Here is a 21,821-nt window from a genome sequence, read left to right on the forward strand (position 1 = left end):
TGACTAAGACACCCAAGATGTTCATACTCTTGGATATTGTCAAGAAAACATTGCTGAATATGACCCGTTACATTTTACTTTCATGAGAACTCGTGGTCAACAACCCCATTTTCCCTTTTTATCCATTGGTCCATACGAAAAGGACAATTAGTCCTAGATGTAATTGTGGTGTGATTTATGTGGAAAACGTACTTATTTCCAAAAGTTTGGAAGTAGCCACGCTCAGTGGTCACTAATATCCCTTTCACTTTAATGGAGCAAGGATATGAAGTGCCTCATACAGTTTTAAATAGAATCAGCATATTATCCGTCAGTCTCTCACATGGGGGTCATGGGGTTTCAATATGAAATTTACCCTATAGGCTCATGTGTTTGAATTTAGTCCTCAGTTGGTATCATTGTTTAGAAGGGTTCTGGGACCTTCAGGAGGTAGGGCCTAAGTGGAAGAAGTATGTCCTCCAGGTTTGAGAGCTGCTCCCTGATGCCTCTTGCCATCCTTATTCCCATCCTAAGTAAAGATGCAGAGTAATCAGCCAGCTTCCTGCTTCCCCCATGACCCCTTCCTTGCCTGTCCCCTTGTCTTCCCCATCGTGAGTGACTCGAGCCCTCCGTAACTGTAAACCAAAATAAACCCTTTCTTCATTAAGTTTACGATATGTTGAATGAGAATGTCTCCCATAGGCTTACATGGTTGAATTCTTGGTCCCCAGTTGGTGGACACTTTAGGGAGAATTAGGAGATGTGGCCTTTTTGGAGTAGATGTGTCACTAAGGTATGGGTTTTAAGGTTTCAAAAGCCCACCCCATTCCCAGTTAGCTCTCTGCCCTATGCTTATGAATCCTATGCAAGCTCTCAGCCAATATCCATTGGCAAGCAGTCTATCAGTATCTCTGTACACAGCTAAGGTTATAATGAAAAGTAATTTTTCCTAAAATAGAAAAATAATGATCAAAATAAAAACTGAAGGAAGGAAAAGAAGAGTTGGAAAAAGCACTGGTTTTTTTTGTAGTAACTTTTTAAATTAAAATATAAGGACATCATTTGCCCCCATTTCTTTCTGCATAGCCAATGAGGGAGATCCATGAACACCTACATGCACACACACACACATACACATACGCACACACACAAGCCCACACAGCCAAATACACATAATTAAAAATAATAAAAATAGTTTTTAAAAGAGCAAAACAAAAGTAAAAATAAAGAAGGATAAGTAAGACAAAAGAGGGAACTCGGGAGATCTTTACAGACACAGGAGTCGGCTTTCCACGGCCACGATTTGTTCTGCTTCACGCGGAGCATTCGGTACTAATGAAGCCAACCCTCTTCAACAACTTTTCATTGTGTTCTCAAACTTTAAAAGAAATGACACAACCTCAATCCAGTTGCAGGGAGAGAGTACACTCCAATGAGAACACTTCAAAGAACAAATTTTATTTTCACTTAAAGGAAATTGGTTCAATCACAAAGTGTAGATTCCATGCAGAACACAAGCGTGAGGTGAATTCGGATGGGCTTGGTTTGGCTTAAGCGCGTGAATGCAGACTCTGCATTTTTGGTATTTTTGCTTTATAAGTTTATTGGCATTCCTGCTAGAGTTTGTCACTATGAGATACATTTGACTGACAATTCCTTAAGGAACAAGGACAAGAGCATCAGGCACCAGGCAACTCACGCCACTGTTTAATAGCAGCATTTAGGCAATATCATCAGGAAGACGCAAGTTATAGCATACATACATTTTTTTCTTTACTTTTACTACCTATTTAACCAAAAGCTTTAGCTATAGAGAACTACAGGCAATATTATATTTATCTCTTGGAGATAATAATAGAGGCAAAGACATGCTCATACTTAATTAACAGTGAGTTAAGACATTGATTTCAAAAGTCCTTATGTAACGACTGTGAACATCACTTTAAGCTTTTGTGTTGGGATGGGGAGTAAAAGTGCCATGAAATCCTTAATTAGAAGAAAGGCTGTCAAGTTCCTGCAGTCCCTAAGGCTCTGGAGACCCTGTGTTTCTGGGGCTACCTCAATGCCAGCAGCTCAATGGGCATAGAGTCTGACCAATGCAAATGGTAGAAATTCCCAGTGAGCAAGGTGTAGTGGCCCACGCCTTTAATCCCAGCACTCCAGAGGCAGGCGGATTTCTGAGTTAGAGGCCAACCTGGTCTACAAAGTGAGTTCTAGGACAGCCAGGGCTATACAGAGAAACCCTGTCTCAAGAAAAAAGAAAGAAAGAAAGAAAGAAAGAAAGAAAGAAAGAAAGAAAGAAAGAAAGAAAGAAAGAAAGAAAGAAAGAAAGAAATTCCCAGTGATTTCAATCCTGTGGCAACTCATGGTTCTAAACCCTAGATGAATAGAAGCCTTGAACCACAGGCCCAGGTGCCCCCTTTACCCTCCTGTAAGCCATGAAGTGGCTTTCTAACTGTGACTTCAGACCACCAGCATGGACCACAAAAAAAAAAAATGCTGTAAGTTGCTCATCCCACAGGGTAAAGCTGGAAGGACCCACACTCTGAATTCCTCAGCTCCCACGTGAAACCAGAGACCCTCTGCCCCCAGGGAAGGGGAACAGGCCTATTTGGACTTCCTAAATTATTCCAAGTCTGAAATATCTTTTCCAGACCCCTCCTCTACAGACAATGAGAATACCATCCCCAAAGAATAACTTGCAAAGGAAATTTAGACCCAAATGGAGTTCACACACACACACACACACACACACACACTGCTCTCTCTGCAGTGCACACACACACGGCTCTCACAGCTCAGGCACACAGAACCTGAGAAATGCACAGAGCTGTTCAGCAACAGATGCAGAATGGGAATGCCTGCCCCTTCTGTCAGCTTTCCAGTCTCCCCGTGAAAGGAGAATGTAGGATGGAACCCTGGAAAAGTAAAACATGGGAAGTAGCACTCACATACCCATTTATAGCTTCCCGGTATGTCTATGCTATCACTGGCCTTTATTTCGGAAGGTTGCCATTAATCTTTTAGCTCTGTTTTAAAGAGGATCTCACACCTGGCCTCTGCTCACTCCCCTCACACAAGTCAGGAGACAGTTCCTTGCTGAATGAAGTGAACTTGAGAGAACCAAAGCACAAGCACATGAGAAGCTTGTGTGCCGCTGCCTGGCCCCAAGCCTGTTCATGCAAACCCTTTTCTTTGCTGCACCCATATAAGCTTCGTTCTCTGGAAACAAAAAGAAAAGAAAAGAAAAGAAAAGAAAAGAAAAGAAAAGAAAAGAAAAGAAAAGAAAAACCAACCTCTTGCCTTCAGTCAGTCAAACACTCTCATAGGCAACACTGGGTGGCTCTCACACTATTATCCAATTCAACATTTGTAACTGCAGTCTTTCTTTCACCCGCAACACCTTAGATGGCAAGTTCCATAACAAGTTCACCCTGACTCAGTCCTTCCTCAAGGTCGTCAGGTACCTCATGGAGCCTAGACACCTACAGCTCATCTTGTATTATGGCACGACAAGAAGATTATGACAGGGACTCTGGGAACTCGGTCACCGGCGAGTGTTTTCTTATAGAGGTGGATCCGGCGATGGACAGAGAATTCTGGGCTCTCCAGAGCACAGTGTGATAGCGCTTGCCCAGGAGGCCATGGCTGACCCAAGAAGCAAGCTCTGGAGTGGAGACCACAGTCATTTGCCGGCACACCTCCACCACAGACTCGCAGCACTTCAGAACACAACACACCAGAAATGAGTTCTCAGACATATGGCACTCTCAAAGCCTAGAGGGCTGCCATTTCTGCCCTGTCTGGCCTGCTCTTGCGCAGTCTGACTATGGGAAAGAATTGATTAACCACCCGTGGTCTGTGATAGAAACAGTCTGCTCCTGAAGTCTACATGTCTCAAACGTATCTGTTTAAAAACTAAGTATTCCCTGTCTCGAAAAACAAAACAAAAAAAAAAAAAACCTAAGTATTGCTGGGATAGCCAAGAAGAATCCTGATGATGAAGGCATGGAAGACAAGGCCAGCCTCCGATATCCCTCCACACAGGCAAAACACACCCAGTTGAGTATATGTGGCTAAAGCTGAGAGAACAGCTGGAGAGAGCATTTTCGAGGCAGTGACTGAGGAAAGATGAGAAATTCACAGCAGCACGTAGCTTGGGTTTGCAGCCCCCTTCTCGTTCATAGATGTCTGTGCTAGGTTGAACTATAAGTCAACTACTAAACTGAGGAAGTAGAAGCTACTTGTTCAACAACTTCAGAGAGAGAGAGAGAGAGAGAGAGAGAGAGAGAGAGAGAGAGAGAGAGAGAGAGAGTCTCCCCATGGATCTCAGACCACAGAGAGCTCCGCAGAAGGGCAAGCCCTGGGGTCCACCCGGGGTTTCCTGAGCAGTTCAGCAAGGCTTTGCACACGCTACGCCATGGATCCTGAGGAATCCCGTGTTCATGATTTTTGGAATCCCCCTGGAAGCTCCAGGATTGGCACTAATTTCTGTCTATAGCAAATCTCTTCCTTCATAGGGCACAATGGCAGGTGGCCACATGGTCAACTGTACTCGGTGGCCCTACCGTGACACTGAATGGAAGGGTTGGTTACCTACAACTTCAGGCAAGCAGGCACTCCTCCTTTGTCACCATGTGGCTGAGCAGTGGTCCTTCAAAACCCAAAACCAGCTGACAGAGGGAGAGAAGAAGCCGCGCAGCTCTCAGGCTTAAGAGGCCCGATTCAATCATCAGTATCTAATCTTTGAAAATGCGGTACTGCAGTAGGACTTTATCCCAAAGAAGCCTACAGAGTCTAAAGCTCAGTCAACTAGGGGTCCTTGCCCTGACTCCCATACTCCACGAGACATCTGTTCAACCTGCCAGCCCCAGCCACTGCTGTGTAGATTCAGAAAATCTAGATGGCGTCATTTCCACAGAGCTCACCCCGCTCTCCTCACTCACTCATGTGGCCACACTACCGTCACTGTGCCCAGAATAGGGCCTGAGCGCCCAGGATGTTCACAGGGCCAGCAATATGATGGACAGGACGCAGCCAGCCACCAAGACCATGAAGGAGTCAGTGTTCAGTCTGCTGATGCTTCTGAATGCCACCAGCACATAGACAGGATTACCTCAGCCCTGCAGAGCCGCATCTGACCCTGTCACACTGAGAAGCCACCGGGTATAATCAGAGACACGGCATGTGCACAAGAGAATAGGACATCTTGACTAATGTGTGACTTGAAATGCCTTGCGCAGAAGCAGCTTGCATCCACAACACGGGGAGCCTTTTAAACAGTTCTTCCTACTCAACCTTTTCACTTCCAACAGGGGAAACATTCAGATCCGGTATCGCTTTAACCCAGATCTGGTCACAATTGCCAGCCAATCAGTAACGGTGAGGCTCGTGGGCCACCTGCTGCCTATGGCCAACATAATAAATGAAGTGTTAACTAGACAAGTCATTAACGCATCGTCAAGAAGAAACCTGGCGTGCAACTCTTGAATGACAGAGGATCTGACTCACTTCCTTAGACAGCCACTTACAAAATGAAAACATGAGAAGCACTTCCAGCCAGCACGGATGAGAACTGGAGCACGCTGGATAGCGGAGTTTCCTCCGCGGATGACCCCATCCACGCATTGCTCCAGTCCCCACTCTTTGTGATGTATACATATGCACGTCGCAACTCCCTTAAAGCTAAGAGCATGATGCAGCCACACACCCCATTGTTCCTGTGGTTTTATCACAAGCACGGGGTGCTCAGGGGCTCAGTAGTCTTAGGTAAGGAAGGAAGTGGGTACTTAGGTGGGTGGTCCTCTCCTGTCAGCTGCATCGTGACCTGCGGATTCAGTCAGCTGAGTGAAATTATCACGGCTGGACCTCTGTGTACCTGAGAGGCGGGTAGAGCAGTGATCCGTTCCATCCTGATTTGAAGCTGAATCATAAGCTCCAGGCCCTGCATGACTCATGAACCCAGCCCGCTCGCTCCGCTCCCTGTCATATCTGGGGGAGCTGGGGCTAACTGTGTACAAAGAGGCAGGAAGCTGAGACAAGAGGATAAAAGATGGACAAAGGGAGACAGGAAATGTGTAAATAGAACAATTTAGTTAAAAGTAACAATAATTTGAATCTAATATTCAGAAAGGGGCCTCAGGTTCCTGCACGGCTCAATACATACGTGGATGAATGTGTGTGGGTGAGTGCGCATGCGCGAGTGCGTGCGTGCGTGCGTGCGTGCGTGCGTGCGTGCGCAACAGCAAACATTCCAGTTACGTAAGGATATCCAAATCTTTCTCTGCATGAAACAAAGAACCCACAAAATAACAGCTGCCTCAGAGGACTGCAGCAGAAAAGCTTGTAGTCACAAAAACATCAATTTTCTTTCTAACACCCTAAAAAGCAGCCACCTGCCCCTGCTTCAAAGGCCCACACATTCCTTCTTCCGCCGGTCACCATCATCCACCATCATCCACTGCCTCCAAACTGTCCTCGGTAATCACTTACCAGGGAAAGGAAGCTTGGCACATGTGTGGGCTCTTGCTGCACTCATCAGCGTGACTGATATGCCCCAGGTCATAAGAACACCTTCCAGAGCTCTCAGTCTCCCATCATCCCAGGAAGTGGCTACAGTTGGGATTCTAAGTCACTTTAGAAATACAGTCAAGCACAAGGGAAGAGAAAATGGTCAGAATGGCAGTTTACAGAGGCGTCTTTCAGGAGCAGGAGCAGTTTGAATGGATGTTTAGCAAATTTGGGGTTCACAAGTACACACTGTCACATTAGATGCCGCTTTCTGGGCAAGACCCAGCCTTATGGGTGTATGAACACGTGCCTTCTAGATAAGCCATGCCTCGGGGCCACAGTGTTGGCTTTCCATCTACAAAGTCTCTGAGCAGAAGAGAACAAGGAACTCTTAGAGCATAGGATATCTCTCTCACATGCAGGTCTGACCAAGCGCCTCTGTGGACAGTGTGAATGAAGGACATATGCCAACATCCACAAGGACAGCTTTAGGTTCCCCTAATCACGTGAGGTACCTTTTTCAAGATAAAGTATTTCTGCTCCAATATTGAATAAAGTGCAAACAAACAAACAAAAATCCATGCAAAGGGCTTATAATTCTCTTTAAAATACCCAATAACACCAACAGACACATCCCGCCCTAGCAGCCACTGAGAACTCTTCATTCCCCGTGATTCCAACAGTCCCCCCTTTTCCATCCAGAGACTATTGCAAATGTAAACACTATTTACAGGGGAATAGTCACGAAAATAAATGAGCTAGAAAAGTTAACGAGCCAGAAGTCTACATTACATTTTTTAACCTAAATTAGGTGCTGATTTGGCACAGATATACACCCTTTTTGATTTTTTTAAAGTGTCTTGCTTTGTTTCCCTCCTCCTAAAATATTATCAAAGTCTTAAACCTAAACATTATTCTTCTAAGACAGGACAATTTAGTAATTTCACAGCATTTTCCTATGGCAAGTATAAGTAAATATGAAATTTGTTGTGAAAGTTACATTTGTAAGTCACATGGTGATGGTTTTAATTCTAAATTAACATTGCTCCATGGAATAATATTTGGGGAAAACAATCCTTAGACATTTGTTGGTACAAATCTGCATGAGGCAGCATGTCTCTGTGTGTCTCTATTCTCCCACAGGATACTTTTGTCTTCGTTCATTCTGAATCAAACGTCTCTCCTCTTTGGAGACGCAGCTAACGCATTTGCCAAAAGCATCCTTAAAGCTACACACAGGTTTGCAGCAGTCCTCGGCAGACTTCCATGGAGTTTCTTAGTTCACCCTAAACTCCCAGCTCACAGGATTGTTTCGTAGTAGAGTCAACGCTGATCTCCCAGGATGTACTTGATGGGTCTCACATCCCCAGACAGACCTCTGGACACCCACGACTCAGATGAGGTGCCGGTCCACAAAGGTTCAATAAAATAAAAATCACTATTCTGTGCCCACAGTTGTATTTCAAAGCACAGACTAGACTATTACCTCTCCTCTCAAATTTTTTTTTAAAAAGAACTTTTTCCCTATATTAACTGGCCTGAAAATGTGGATTTCAAATATTATTCTCTGCTTTACAGAACTTACTTTACACCATGGAGATCAAAACATTTGCAGAGTGCTGTAGGACTTTCATTCCTTGAGAGCTAGAAACTATACAGAAGTTTCTTTTGTCTCATATATACAATTATAGAGTAAAATGAAATTGGAAAATGATCTTCAGTAGACCCACGAGTTCCCTGAACAATCAACGTCCTTTTACCACTGTGGAATGTAGTTGGATCGATAGGAATTGCTGTGGAGAATAAGCTGCCATGTTACTTGATAATTCGCTCCGCCCTCCTCTCTCTAACACACATGGGAGCTGGAAGTCGGGAGGCTCCCGCAAACCTTCACACGTGGGTGCAGTTGGTGGATGGCGGGGTGTCCATCCGGCTCTTGTTTTCCTTAGTTTCACTGCGTGGAGATTCATCGCAAACATGACACTTGAACACTTGCTTGTACGCCTTCCGGAAGTTTTCTGAGAGAAAGGCATATATGATGGGGTTCACTGAGGAGTTGCTGTATGCCAGGCAATGGGCGGTGATTCTGAAGAAGAAGGAAGCTGGCGTCAGTGGGAAGGCTCCAAACTCAGCCCAGAGGTGGACGACATGATGGGGCAGCCAGGATATGCCAAATACTACAACGACCACCAGGACGGTCTGTGCAGTCTGGAAGAGAGAGTAATGGAAGAGGGTTGGAGAGGGGACAGGAGCTGCAGGAATACACCAGTTATATCAGGAGAATACAGCGCTGTAAAATACACCTCTGTAGCATTTATTTATTTAAAAAAACTTTTATTTATTTATTTAAAAAACTTTCTTTTTAAAAATTTACTTATTATTATATGTCAGTTCACTGTAACAGTCTTCAGACACACCAGAAAAAGGCATTATGAATGGTTGTGAGCCACCATGTGGTTCCTGGGATCTGAACTCACGACCTTCGGAAGAGCAGTCTATGCTCTTAACCGCTGAGCCATCTCTCCAGCCCTCACAGGTACTTTCATGAGATCACACAAAAGTGTTAAATTTGACCTCACACAACATCTCAAGACCCAGCAGAGACCTAACACAGTCCTGATTCCTAGGCACGTGTAAAACGCATGCAGACTGTGGTAAGTGTGAGATGGGAAACAGATCAAGACTAAGGACTGTTGCCTAAGCTAGAGAGAATTCTGCCAGCAGCCAAGAGACGAGGCAGGAGGAGCCAGAGCTCTGGACCAGTGTGACCTTTACACAAGACCTCCCAACTCAAGAAAACCCAACCAGCATAGCAAGCCTCTTCCAGTGCGCACACACCAAGTTCCATCAGGAGCCCAGAGCTCAGGCAAACCCGGGTGCACCCAAGTGGGAGAGGTTGGTTTCTCATTACTGAAGACAAGGTGGAGACTCTGGGGAGCTAACCTTCTCACAGCCATTCCCAGAGCATCATGGAGACCAACAAGGCCTATGGCTAGCTTAACTTTTCCTAAGTCAAAGGCACTCAGACACGTGAAGCAGGTCTCTATGTTTCCTAATGATTCTCACCAAGCAAACAACAGGAAGAAAGTGTCCTTGGCTCGTGACCTCAAAACAAGGGAGCATAGACCAACCTAGCCATGGTCTGTGTGCGTGGGCAAGGCCTCCCTACCAGCCACCAACCTAGAAGGCAAACAAATCTCAGAAGACCTTTCTAAAGGACACTGCTGGCAGGTCCGTGCTACATGGCAGGAGTCTTTCTCTACTGCTTCTCATGAAAGCAAATCCTACGGTTCTCAGACTCCCTAATGCTCCTCATGTTGTAGTGACCCCCAACTATAAAATTATCTTGTTGCTACTCTATTACTGTAATTTTGCTACTGTTGTGAGTCATAATGTAAACATTTTTAAAGATAGAGGTTTGTCCAAAGGATTTGTCAAACCTATAAGTTGAGAGCCACTGTTCTAGAATGGAAAGTCTGAAATATAGCATGGCATTACGGACACCTCCATCTTGCTGAATCCTGGCAGCAAGCTAAGACAACAGTAGAAGTTCATCACTGAGGCGGTTGAAAACCAACAGTGATGGTGAATGGCCAGACTTCTGACAGAGAAGGCAGAGAGAGCGAGGTGGGGCGTGGGGGTGCTGGATTTCAGGTCAAGAACAGTAAACACCACAAGACAGGAGGGACAGGAGAAGAAAGCTAAACTCAATACCAAGAGGCATCCTAGATTTTGCACAATTATTGGCCAGACAGCGGATCTGCTCACCATCTTTGGAAGATGGTTACAAACCTCCTCAAGACCCAATTTCCTCCTCGTTAATGCAGATTAGCCAACAAAATGATTCTCAGATTGTACCCGGACCATGTGAGCACTAACCAGCTCCACTATTAAAAACCCACAGGCAGGTGTTACAAAGTGAGAGCTTACCTATTAAGTCCACTTACTGCCTGGGCCACAGAGCAAATGCAATTAGCTCACACATATTACGGAAGTGTTTGCTATCAATCCATTTGCCCATTAGTGTGTGAGAACTGCCATTCTCTGGTGATTCAATCAAACAACCTGTAAATGGTTGTGCTCGCAATACAGGAGAACGTACCCTCCTCTGTCTAAGATGGTCAACCCATCTCCCTACAAAAGTCCTACTCGGTCACTATTTCCTGCTATGCTTCTTTTAGGAAGCACGGGCTAAGCACAAAGCTTAGAGCAGGTCGGCAGCTCAGAAGCTGCTGGGTTCTATCTTATCGAGGTCAGAATTGCAAATGGCTGTGTGCCCTGAGTATGCAATGCTTTTATGGTAGTGGTTTCTCGGAGCGTTTGTGACTTTACCCAAACAAGCCTTTAAATGTTTACCGTCCCCCTGCTTTTCTGAGGAACACACATCTGAGCCAGGCTCTTTTTCACGGTCAACTGGAAGTGCTAATATAAGTGGCTAATAACTTACAATACAAGCATCAGAAGCAAATACTGGGTGCATGCTCCTATGAGCTATTGTCTACCTCTGGCTGCTCCTAAGAGCTTACTAGAATGCTGCTAAGCACCCCACTGGTCCAGTGGGGAATCTCAGAGAAGCTATTCTCTCTAGCACCGTACGTCTGTGTCCTTCACACAAGCCCCGGGCCTTAGTCTCAGCCTCAGTAGTGTGAAAAGCCAGATAAACCCTAAGAGTGTTTTTTTTTTTTCCTTTTTGCTCTTTCAGCAAATGCTGGTGGATCTGAAAAGAACAAAATTTATCAGGAGAAATTCTGCCCTAATTAGAAACTGTCCTCCTTTGACCGGTAATCACCCCTCTGGTATAGAATTGAGGAAGCAATATGTCTGGAGTTCATAGGCTTAAAGTTAAAGATCTGCTCACAATAACGCATGTGTTCTCATCTCAGCCCCGGGACTGTGGTAAAGCAGTGGGCCCATCATTATCCGAGAGCACTCTGAGCCCTGTCACTGAATGGGCCGTGGCTCATTCAGTGGATAATAGTTACTGGATAGTTACCTTGGAAGCTGACTCTTTACAATGCTCAGGAGATTTAGTGAATCCCTGAAGAACCGCATAAAAGCCACAATAAAGGTGGGGTTACCTCATGCACCTTAAGTGAAAGCAATTAAAGAGGTTTCACTTAATACTGATAGCTCTCCTGGCAGAAGCATTTCTACCCACAGACAATGCAAGAAAAGCTGCCTCTGCTACATCCCTCTGAAATATCAGAATGCACCAGACTCCCCTGCATGGAAAGTGCCAGGGTGAAACAGAAAGACTGAAGTTCTTAATTTTCATTTCTAACACCATGTCCCTGTTTCTTACAAAGCCATTTATCTTTGCCAGCGATGGTGTGATACTGGGCACACACAGTGACTGACGTCATTCCTTGGTTTGGAGCACAGAACCCTACTTTCGACAGAGACGCTGTATATATACACACTTGAGATCTGGCTCTTCGTAGCGTGCCTCCTCTTTCTTCCTAACCTGAACCTGTCTAAAAAAAATATCAGACTCCCTTGATTTGTGCAATCAGAGACATCTGTCTTTTCTTCAAAGAGTCTCATTCAATGCGCCTAACAAAACTCAGTGGGGAAGGAAAGAGAGAGCACAGGGGAGACTGTGAGAAGCCCCAAGCAAGCTGTGTGAAGGACAGCCAGAGCGCTCACCGGACACATCAGGGAACAGACTATAGTAACCAAAATGCATCTGTTGCAAGTACGCAGATGTTCATACATCAGTGGGCCTTTGACCAGGCTCCCTCCCAAAAGCACCCACCCACTGTGCTACCCTACCACCCTCCCAGCGTTAGATAAGATTCTTGTTTTAAGTCAACCAGTCTCAAGCCAGAATCATCTCTCTGCCCATCAGTGCTTAGGCAAAGTCCTTAATAGGTAATTGGGCTTTAATTTATTTATGGAAAGGCATCCTACTTTCTTCCTACACTTTCCTCCATATGGGAATAGTCACACAATGTGCCCATCACAAAGAGCTGGGCTCGCACTTCATAACAGTGATAAGCCTTGCACAGAAAGCTCATCTGCTGATGTGAACGTGTGTATCCCTCATAGGTTAAAATCTGATCACCAAGATGGTGGCATCTGGAGGTAGGGTCATTAGAAGATGAGACTATGAGGAAAGTATACTCCAGAGTGGAACCAATGCCCTTGTAAAAGAGCCCTACCCCCACTCCATCTACTGTGTGCAAATGCAGACAGAAGGCTGGGGCTAAAAGTCTATCAGCACTTGACCCTGGCATTCCAGGCTCAAGAACCTAGAAAATACATTCCTGCTGTTTATAAGCCACACCCTACGGGATATTTCGTTCCTGTCACATTTTCGAATGGATACAGCACAAGGACAGAAATCTGCTTGGCCACTGAGAGAACCTGAAGATAAATGACGTTAGAATGAGCCAACAACTGACATTCCCACCCATCCATTGTCCATTGGAACCTCTTTCCTTCCCGTCAATCCACTGCTGCAGTTTGAGTGTGCAAGGTCCTGTAACCAAGACTCACAGGTCAGCACCCTACACTTCCTGCTGAGGACCGGGTGTGAGGTAGGGCCTAACTGGAAGAAGTCAGCCACCAGGGCAGACCTGAAGTCTCTCAGCCCCGCACTTCATGATCCTCTCTGATTTCTGAATGAAGACACAATGTGTCCGTCACCTCATCTTTCTGCCACCTTGCCTTTCCCCACCAGGTTGAACTCTAACTTCTTGAACTCTAACCCAAATCACCCTTCCTCCTTTGAGTTGCATCTTGGGGAGGGGGGCGGGGGGGGGACTGGTTACAGTAAGAAAAAGGATAAGTTACACAGTTGACCATCAGTCTTCATCAGAGTCCCATGTCACCTCTCAGTGGTAAGCACGGAGCACATGAGTTCCAATGACCACGCCCTGCACTGAGATCTGCTAGGGAAGGGTCCCCAGCTGATCCTCTATGATTGGATACTGTGGTCTGTGCCGCACCCTGCCAGGTGACTCTTCTTTCTGTCTTGTTTTCTTCTTCCTCTGTCTTCAGTCTCATCACCTGCTTCTCTCTTTCCCTCCCCCTCCCCCGAATCTCTTTCCTCTCTCTCTCTCTTACACACACACACACACACACGCACACGCACACGCACACGCACACGCACATGCACCCTACCATCATGTTTATTTGCTTCGTGCAAACAAAAAAGGCAATTAAGTCTATCAGAGGAGATCAGACATCTGTTCAGCAGCTGTGAAGGGCTAATCTGAGGAGGGAAGAGAAAGAAAAAAAAAAAACCTCCATTTTCAAATGCTCTAACTTTCTTGTATTTCGGGAATGAATGAAAGGTTAGTTTATATAAATATGTATTCATTGTACATATGTGCTCGCTTACAAAATGACCGCTATAGTCTTCATTATAAAATAAAGCAGAAGCTTCCCCCAGCCTCTCTTACATGGCCTTGCATCTTTCCGTCAAACACATTGTTCTTTCTGGGAGCTTTCCAGTCTCTCACCAACACCTTGTCAAAGACAAAAAGGTGAGGTTCATCTAAACTTTTGATTTTGTTGCTGTTGTTGGATTTTGTGTGTGTTGTGTTTTTTGTTTTATTTTGTTTTTTCAAAGAGTAGTTTGACTCTCTCAATCAGAGTAAAATCTCTGTTTTGTTTTCGGTCCTCAGGATTCAACCACAAGCCTCTTGCATGTCAGGGACAGGCTCTACCACAAGAATATATCCCAGACCTTTGCCATTTACTTTTTATTTTTAGATAATTTGGGTCTAGCTAAGTGACTCAGGTTTGCCTTAAATTTTAAATTTGACATCCTCCTGTCTCAGCCTCCCAAGCAGCTAAGATCAGAGGATCTCACTACCTGGCTTAAATCTTTAGGATCAGCAGTAAATATTTAGCATCTTCTTCTCTGTTGAATCCTAATCAGCCTCCTTGTTCCCAGTGTGTGTCTGTGTATGTGTTGTTGTTTGTGCAACTCTGTGTGTATGTATCTGTGTGTTGTTGTTGTTGTTGTTGTGTGTTTGTGTGTGCATGTGCGAGTGTCTGCTTGTGGAATCCAGAAGACAATATCAGGTATCTCTCCTCAGGAGCAACCCACCTTGTTTCTTGATTAGGCAGGGTCTCTCATTGGCCTATAGCTTACTGACTAGGCTAGGATGCAGGCCAGCAAGCCCCAGGGATCTGCTCCAGGGATCTTCCTGTCTCTGCTTCCCCAGTTCTGGGATTACAAGTGCACACCAAATGCAATTTTTCTTCTTTTCTTTTCTTTCCTTTCCTTTTCTTTTTTTTTTTCTTTTCTTTTCTTTTCTTTTCTTTTCTTTTCTTTTCTTTTCTTTCCTTTCCTTTCCTTTCCTTTTCTTTCTCTTCTCTTCTCTTCTTTTCTTTTCTTTTCTTTCTTTTTTTTTTTTAAACTCAGAGTCTGGGGATCAAACCCGGTTTCTCCTGCGTGCATGCGTGCATGCTTGCCCTTTGTTGTCTGAGCTACTTCCCCAGCTCCCTGAAGGATGTTACTCTCCAACATTCCTCCTATTGAACTTCTATGGTCTGTGTTTTTCTCTTGATTCCACCTCCCAAAGGACGCCTGTTCCTTTGAGAAACTAGAGGTCAGCTTGTTCCCACGCAGTACCTATGAAGAGCAGTTCAAGGAGAAATTACACCAAGTCCTTAATTGCCCTTAAGGACTCATTTTCTTGGAGGCGAGAAGTGTTGCTTTAAAAAAAAAAAAAAAAACTAATAGATTAAAAGAATGTTACGACTGCATTAAAATGCAGCATTGGAAGCAGAGGAGAAGAACACAGTATCCAGGGTTGACTCCAGTCACAGGCCTCAAACATCATCAGTTGTTATAAAGAGAGATCTGCATCTAAAGTTAAGTGACTGCTGGGATGTAAGAAAGGGCAGAAGGCAGAGGGAGTCATTTATTCTTAGGCAGTTGGGGTGTGTGTGTGTGTGTGTGTGTGTCTGTATGTGTATGTCTGTGTGTGTGTCTGTGTCTGTGTCTGTGTGTCTGTGTGTCTAAACGTATAAATGATGGTATCCCAAACGTGAGTTATTTTGAGCTACCAGGAGTAAACAGGTCTCTTTAGGAGGCAGAAGCAGGAGGATCACCACAAGTTCAAGGCCAGTCTGTTCTGCATCTCAGGTTCCAGGGCAGCTAGAGTTGCATCCCAAGATGTGAGGGGTGTGGGTCTTCTCCACGCTGATGTGAATGATCAGGAAAGGCAGAGCAGGCTGTACTCAAGTCAAGACCTTTAGAGTAAACACGATCATCTGGATGATTATTTACAAAATATCTATAACTGATCAGAATAAGTATTTAGAAAGGGAAAAAGGGCATTTAAACATACATTCAGTAATGCATGCGGGTTAAAATGTCTGGTTATCTTCCCTCTAATAAAATTGTCTAATAATTTCATTCCACTCTCTAAACCTAGAAATCACATAGATTTCATTACAGTAAAAGATAAATTAATCCTGGTGTGTAAAACAGTTTGCTTCGGTGAATGAAGATGCAGTGGACCCCAGGAAATTAGAAGCTTTTAGTATTGTTATGCAGAAGAAAGTGTCAGGTGGGACGCCCTAGATGAGAAAGAGGGATCGGGTCCCAGCGATTTTACTTTCTGTCTTTTCCATGCCAAGGACAGCCGAAGTCTAGGGGAGAGGTAAGGCTGGAACCTGCTTGCCCTTGAGGCTGAAGAGGTGACGCACCAATGCTCTCCCCAGTGAAAAGCAAACTGACAGTTTCGAATCATCCCTAATATGCTATATGCAAATTACATCTGAGTTCTCCCTGATCTAAGCCTTCCCTCTGGAAGTCTGTCTGTCTTTCCTGGCCTCCCTACCCTGTCTGGTCTTCACCTGCCACCTTCTTGATGTGACTCCTGCTCCACCCGACCCTTTAGCTGTGGCAGTTCCTGAAAATGTACACCTCAGTCAACTGGTCCTCGAACCTGTGGCTGGATGTGAAAATAATCTAAAACAACAATCAACTAAGCTCTCGAAAATGGGCAGGAACCGCATCTGTGTGTGAATTTACCTTTTTCTTGGATGCTTCAGACTTTTTTGACATGTTTTTCAGCTTTTTATGCAGATGATTAAGGACCTGCAAAACATAACCGGATGAAGCGGGTTAACTTCAGGTTTTACTTGCACGCTGCCTCTTCTTCAGTGACAACCACTGAGCTTGGGTATGGTAACACTAGTGCTTATAAAACAACAAAATTAGAAATGCATTTCAGATTTTTTTAAAGCCCTGAATCCGAGCAGCTGACTGTGTTTAGAAGTATCCCTGGAAGACAGACCACACCCAGGTCTGGATAGAGCCACAGAGAGCATAAACCAGGCTCCAAGTTTCTTGGAGAAAGAGCCTCTCCTGAGGTGGGGTGGCGCTGACTCAAGCAAATCTCCTGCTCTTACGGCCTTGCTTCCGTCAGAGAATCCACATGCTTAAAATCACCAGGTCCTATTACATACATGGGACACAGAGACAGCTTAGAGACATATTGTAAACTAGAGACCCAGGCTGTGGAGGTTCACCACCCAGGGGAGAAAGCCAACCGAACAAGGAAGAGAATATAACTGACAGTTGTTCAGTGTGGTTGCCCAGTCCTGCGACAGTTCCTGGAGCTATCTATGAAAGCCTCTCATTTCAGACCTCTAGGACAGTGGTTCTCAACCTTCCTAGTTACGACCTGTTTTGCAAACCTCTATCTCCAAAAATATTTACATTACGATTCATTAACAGTAGCAAAATTACAGCGGTGAAGTAGCAACAGGAAATAATATTATGTCATGGTGGGGGTCACCATGACATGAGGAACTGTACTAAAGGGTCACAGCATTAGGAAGGTTGAGAACCACTGCTCTAGAGCAAAGCACAAGCCAGCAGGGCTCCTTTCATGTATAATTCAAATGCTGTGTGGTCTTTAGACAACACCCTTAGGAATTCAACATTGCTGGTGATTTTTTTTTTTCAATCCTGCAGCTTTTATACTTAGCATACCTGTCAAGGAGATAAGATCACTTTGGTAAATTGAGAAATCACTTCTGCTCTCTCTTGCCTCTGTCATACGTTGGAGAAATGATGTTAGGGTAGCCATTGCTATTGTACATAGGAATTCACAATCTGCACTTTCTCCACAGTGCCTGCCCTGCAGGGCTGGTCCTAGGTCTGTTTCCCTATTCTGATGGAGAACCTGGAATATACAGCAAGGAGCTTGGAATGGACTGGATTTCTGAAGAAGCGCTCGGGGAGTGGGTGCATGTTCCAGCCACTTGGATGTTTCCCTCTAACACCACAACATGGAAATAACTTAATCGAATTGGCCTTACTGCAGAAGTCTGCTCCATTCAGCTCCAACCAGCACCATCAGTCATGTTCTAATTAAGAAACCTCGGGATTCAGTTACCAGCCTTCTCTACCCCAGCAGCAAAGCAGTCACCCTAGCAGCCTTCTCCAGTGTGAATTTCTGTCTTCAAACTTCTTGCCCTACTGAGAGACTTCTCACTGCCTGAAACCACTTCAGTGTCTCACAACCAAATGAGTCTTCGATTGCTGTGGAAGCAAGTGGATAACTGACTGATAACACCAATGCTGGAGTAGCTCTGTCCTGCCGCCAGAAAGTACAGAGAAGTTTTCAATAGCAGCAATCTGAAAAACTTGTAAGAGGAAGGTGAGGGCTGGAGCCAGGAGCCTGCTGATGGACTCAGGGCTGACCAGCTAGCTGGCAACGGCCAGCATGCTTGTGAATCCCTATATGTAACAACAGCAACGACAGTCATGTCGTCATTTCTACCCAATATGACACTGGCAAGAGAGCATAAGGGCTTCTAAGCAAGTGTTCTTCCTAGCTGGAAACATCTTTTGCATCAATGTCACTATTTGCAAACTTATTAAAACTAGCTTATGTCTCTGATAGTTCTGCTAAGTAATCATAAATCACTAGAGATGCTGAGTTCCCAAAGGAAGTTGTCTAAAGACCACAGATCACAATACTATAGGTCAAGGGGGGAAAAGGATGGAGGAGATACCAAGAGAATCTGCTCTAGGACATGAGCGTCGGCGGTGGCCAACTTCTTGGTGTTACTTGGATTTAAACAGTCAGGCCAACTAAGTTGGATCCAAGTTCAGCAATTTGAAGCACCTAAGAACACTGAATTTGCTGAAACATCCATGAGCTAACACATTCTAAATGTGTTTTTTCTTAGCTCTGTTTCTCTTCTATAGCTCAGGCTATAGAAGGGATGGACTGTCACCTCCTGAAACTCTTCCTCCATAACTTACCAACCTTACCATCTGGTCAGTCACTGCATTGTCCTGAAAGTACTTTTTCTTATTAATAAAATAGAGATAGCAGCTCCCACCCGGAGGCTTACTGGGCACATTCATGGATGTGAGCCTGCACCCCAAAACTCCAGGTGCATAGCAGCCTTTGCTTTGCATTTGCAAAGACCAAATGAATAAATCAGCCATTTCCAACCAGCAAGGCTATCCTTGCAAGTTTGATCCAGTGACACTCACTGAAGCAATATTGCCATTCAAAAGAGACACAATCATATCATACAAAGGTGGGAAGATGGCCTTCTTTAAATGGGTCCCTTATGAGTGAAATGTAAGGAACCATTGCTTTTCTACATGGGGGGGGGGGTTGTATATGGTGTTGCTGGCACAGACTTGGAGTCAGGGAAGGATAAAGTTACATGAAAACCTCAGAATTTACATTAGATAGTACCCTGGAAGGAAATATTATGACAGAGGTTACCCCAAGAACCACATCAAGTGGCCACCAACAATACACTCTGGATTCATAAACCATCAACAAATAGCACCTAAGAAGTTTACGGGGTTTGGTTAACATAAATGCACAGTGTTGTGTAATTCTTAGGAGCTTGTGAGCCACCAGTCCTTCCCAATACAGGGAGACAGGATAAACACTCAGCTCCCCCAGCTGTGTGTTCTTGCTCACCATCTGAATTCCTAGCACTTGTCCTTCTACCCATAGTTCCCCCGGGGACTTCAGCCAGGTCTCTAGGGGGAAGAAGGGCTTCCCACTTGGTTTTTAGAATGCTAAACTAAAACCCAAAGCCCTCAACCTGATGTGCTGCCGTTTATGGAGTCTGGACTCTGAAAACTCACCAAGGTGCAGGTGCCAGTGTGCTGCTTTGTTGGAAGAGCTTGGCTCCAGGGACCACCACACTAGCAGGTCTCAGCAGAGAGCTAAGAGGGGTGACTAGAATCCACCATGGCCCATGGCTGGCTCTTAGAGGGAGCATTGACCCTGCAGCCTCCTTTGTTCTGTTGTATTCCTTTCTTGGAGCCCACCAATTTTGTTTAAAAGCTGCTGAAACTAAGGGGGCTCTAACCTTTTGAGAAGTGATCCAAGACACACAACTGCCTCTCTGAACCCTGAAGTGATCAGGTGCTGAGCTGCAGCGCCCTTGAAGGAGAGCAGAGATAAAGTCTTTCTATTCAACTGCAAACTTCAGGCACTCTCCCCTCCCCACCCCACCCCCACGCCCCCCTACCCTGCCATCTCTCAAACTCCAAGTTAACTTTTTTTTGCTCCACAAATGATATCGGAGAAAGCAAGCTGAGACAAAAGTGAAATGGAACGGGATAGAGAGTGGGGGAGTGTCGCGGAGACATGAAGCTCCAGGAAGCTCCAGGGTCAGGGTCACCGGTCACTAAGAGCTGCATAGGAGCCTGGCCAGCGCTCCTCACTCACCTTGGCATAGCAAAAGCAGATGAGCAGTAAGGGCAGAAGGTACCCAAAGACGAAAGTGCACACCACGTAAGCCTTCTTGTGGAGCTTGTTGGGCCACTGCTCCCAGCAGAAGGTCTGGTTGCTGTCCCGATGGAAAAGACGCTGGTGGTAGGCCACCGGCGAGGCCATGGCGATGGACAGCGCCCAGATGAAGCCCACGCCCAGCAGTGCGTTGCGGGACACCCTGAGGGAGGAGGAGCGCCGCGAGTGCACAATGGCCACGTAGCGATCCACAGACATCGCGGCCAGGGTGAAGATGCTCACCAGCATGGACACGGTGAAGAAGTAGTGTATAAACTTGCAGATGAAGGCGCCCAGCACCCAGGTGGGCAGTGCATACACGGTGGCCTGAAAAGGGATGCAGAAGAGCAGGTAGGCCAGGTCTGCGATGCTCAGATTGAGGATAAACAGGTTGGTGGTGCTGCGCGGCTTGCCTGGTTTGCTGCGCGCCAGCACGGTGATCACCAGGCTGTTGCCCAGCACGCCCATCGCGAAAATCAGGCCAAACACTACCAGCGTAATGAAGTTCTCCACGCCAATGCCGAAGAGCGGCCTGGACTCCGGGGCTGGCGGCTCTGGGTCGCTCCCATTCCCTTCACTGAGGTTCACCATAGCCAGTTCCATCACTTACTGGGATACCCCCTTGGGGCGCTGTGCAACGGACCGGAGCGCCCTGGAGAGTTGTGCCAGCCAGGGAAAACTGGCTCTGGAGGTAGCCTAGGATCACGGAGTGGCCCAGGACAGAGCGGCGAGAGCGAGCGCGCGCGTCTCCAACTAGTACCTCCCGCAACCCGCAAGAAAGCCTGGAAGAGCGACCCTGGCTGTGCCCGATCACACTATCCTCGTGCCTGGCCTGGCTAAAGAGGAGGCGGTGCTGCAAGTCCCGAGCTAAGCCTTTCCCGTGCGGGGGCGGCAGGCTCCAGAACACAGAGGTACGGGTCTAGGCGACTCTCACTGCTCGCAGTCAGCAAGCTGGACGGGTGGGACTCCTCCGCAGCTCTCCGCAGGCGGAGAATCTTCTGAGCGGTTATGGGTTCAATCCCTTGGCCCTTGTGAGCTGCGTCCCCTTGCTTTCAGTGCCTTGAGGTTGCACCTGTTGCTTTGAGCCTCTTCTTCCCGCCAAGCTCCGCAGAGCCCAGCGATGCACACCTTCAATGGTGAAGAGGGTCGCTGAGCTTCCCGCACTAAGATCCACCTCCCTGCCTCGCTGGCGCTGGCGCTGCGGCTCCCTCTTAGTCCCGGGTCCTCTGCAGGGCGAGCCTCTCTCACGGATCCCCAGTGGCCAGCAGAGATTCTGCCTTACCTGAGGGACTGTGAATATTCAAATGCATCCCGCCCCCACCCCTGTGTGCCTTCTCAGCCGGATAGGTGGCAGCCCACCTCCTTGCTGGAAATGGGGCTCCACTCTACGTGCTGCCCCGCTGCCACTCTGGTCCCTGTGTGCAGGCTGAGGCGATAGGCTGTGCAGCCCTCCTGCCAATTGGTACCTTTGGTTTTTCCCGCTCCCTGGAAGAGCAGAAATAAATCCCACTGAAATCAAGGGTTGGTACTGCTACCGGGATTCTGTGATATTCTCTGCCGCGCTCCCTCCCTCGTCCAGTCACAAGC

The 21,821-nt window shown here is 46.2% G+C and overlaps 1 protein-coding gene across 1 annotated transcript; it reads right to left on the minus strand.

Moving 5' to 3' along the window:
- Nucleotides 1-7,182: 7,182 nt before the first annotated feature.
- Nucleotides 7,183-21,464, minus strand: Galr1 (galanin receptor 1). Its single transcript, NM_008082.2, has 3 exons — nt 20,175-21,464; nt 16,487-16,552; nt 7,183-8,697 (listed from the first exon to the last, which is right to left on the minus strand). The coding sequence occupies exons 1-3, from the start codon at nt 20,835-20,837 to the stop codon at nt 8,380-8,382; spliced, it is 1,047 nt and encodes a 348-aa protein (NP_032108.1). The 5' UTR covers nt 20,838-21,464; the 3' UTR covers nt 7,183-8,379.
- Nucleotides 21,465-21,821: the final 357 nt, after the last annotated feature.

The sequence above is a fragment of the Mus musculus genome, chromosome 18 (assembly GCF_000001635.26).
Source record: "Mus musculus strain C57BL/6J chromosome 18, GRCm38.p6 C57BL/6J".
Taxonomy (NCBI): domain Eukaryota; kingdom Metazoa; phylum Chordata; class Mammalia; order Rodentia; family Muridae; genus Mus; species Mus musculus.

Bases quoted from the DNA above. Each gene is read 5' to 3' on its own strand.
- Galr1 (NM_008082.2), bottom strand. From the start codon at position 20,837: ATGGAACTGGCTATGGTGAACCTCAGTGAAGGGAATGGGAGCGACCCA. The intron at 16,553-20,174 runs GTGAGTGAGGAG...TATGTTTTGCAG, and splicing joins TCTGCTTTTGCTATGCCAAG to GTCCTTAATCATCTGCATAA. The intron at 8,698-16,486 runs GTAAATTCACAC...TCTCTCTTCCAG, and splicing joins CTGAAGCATCCAAGAAAAAG to ACTGCACAGACCGTCCTGGT.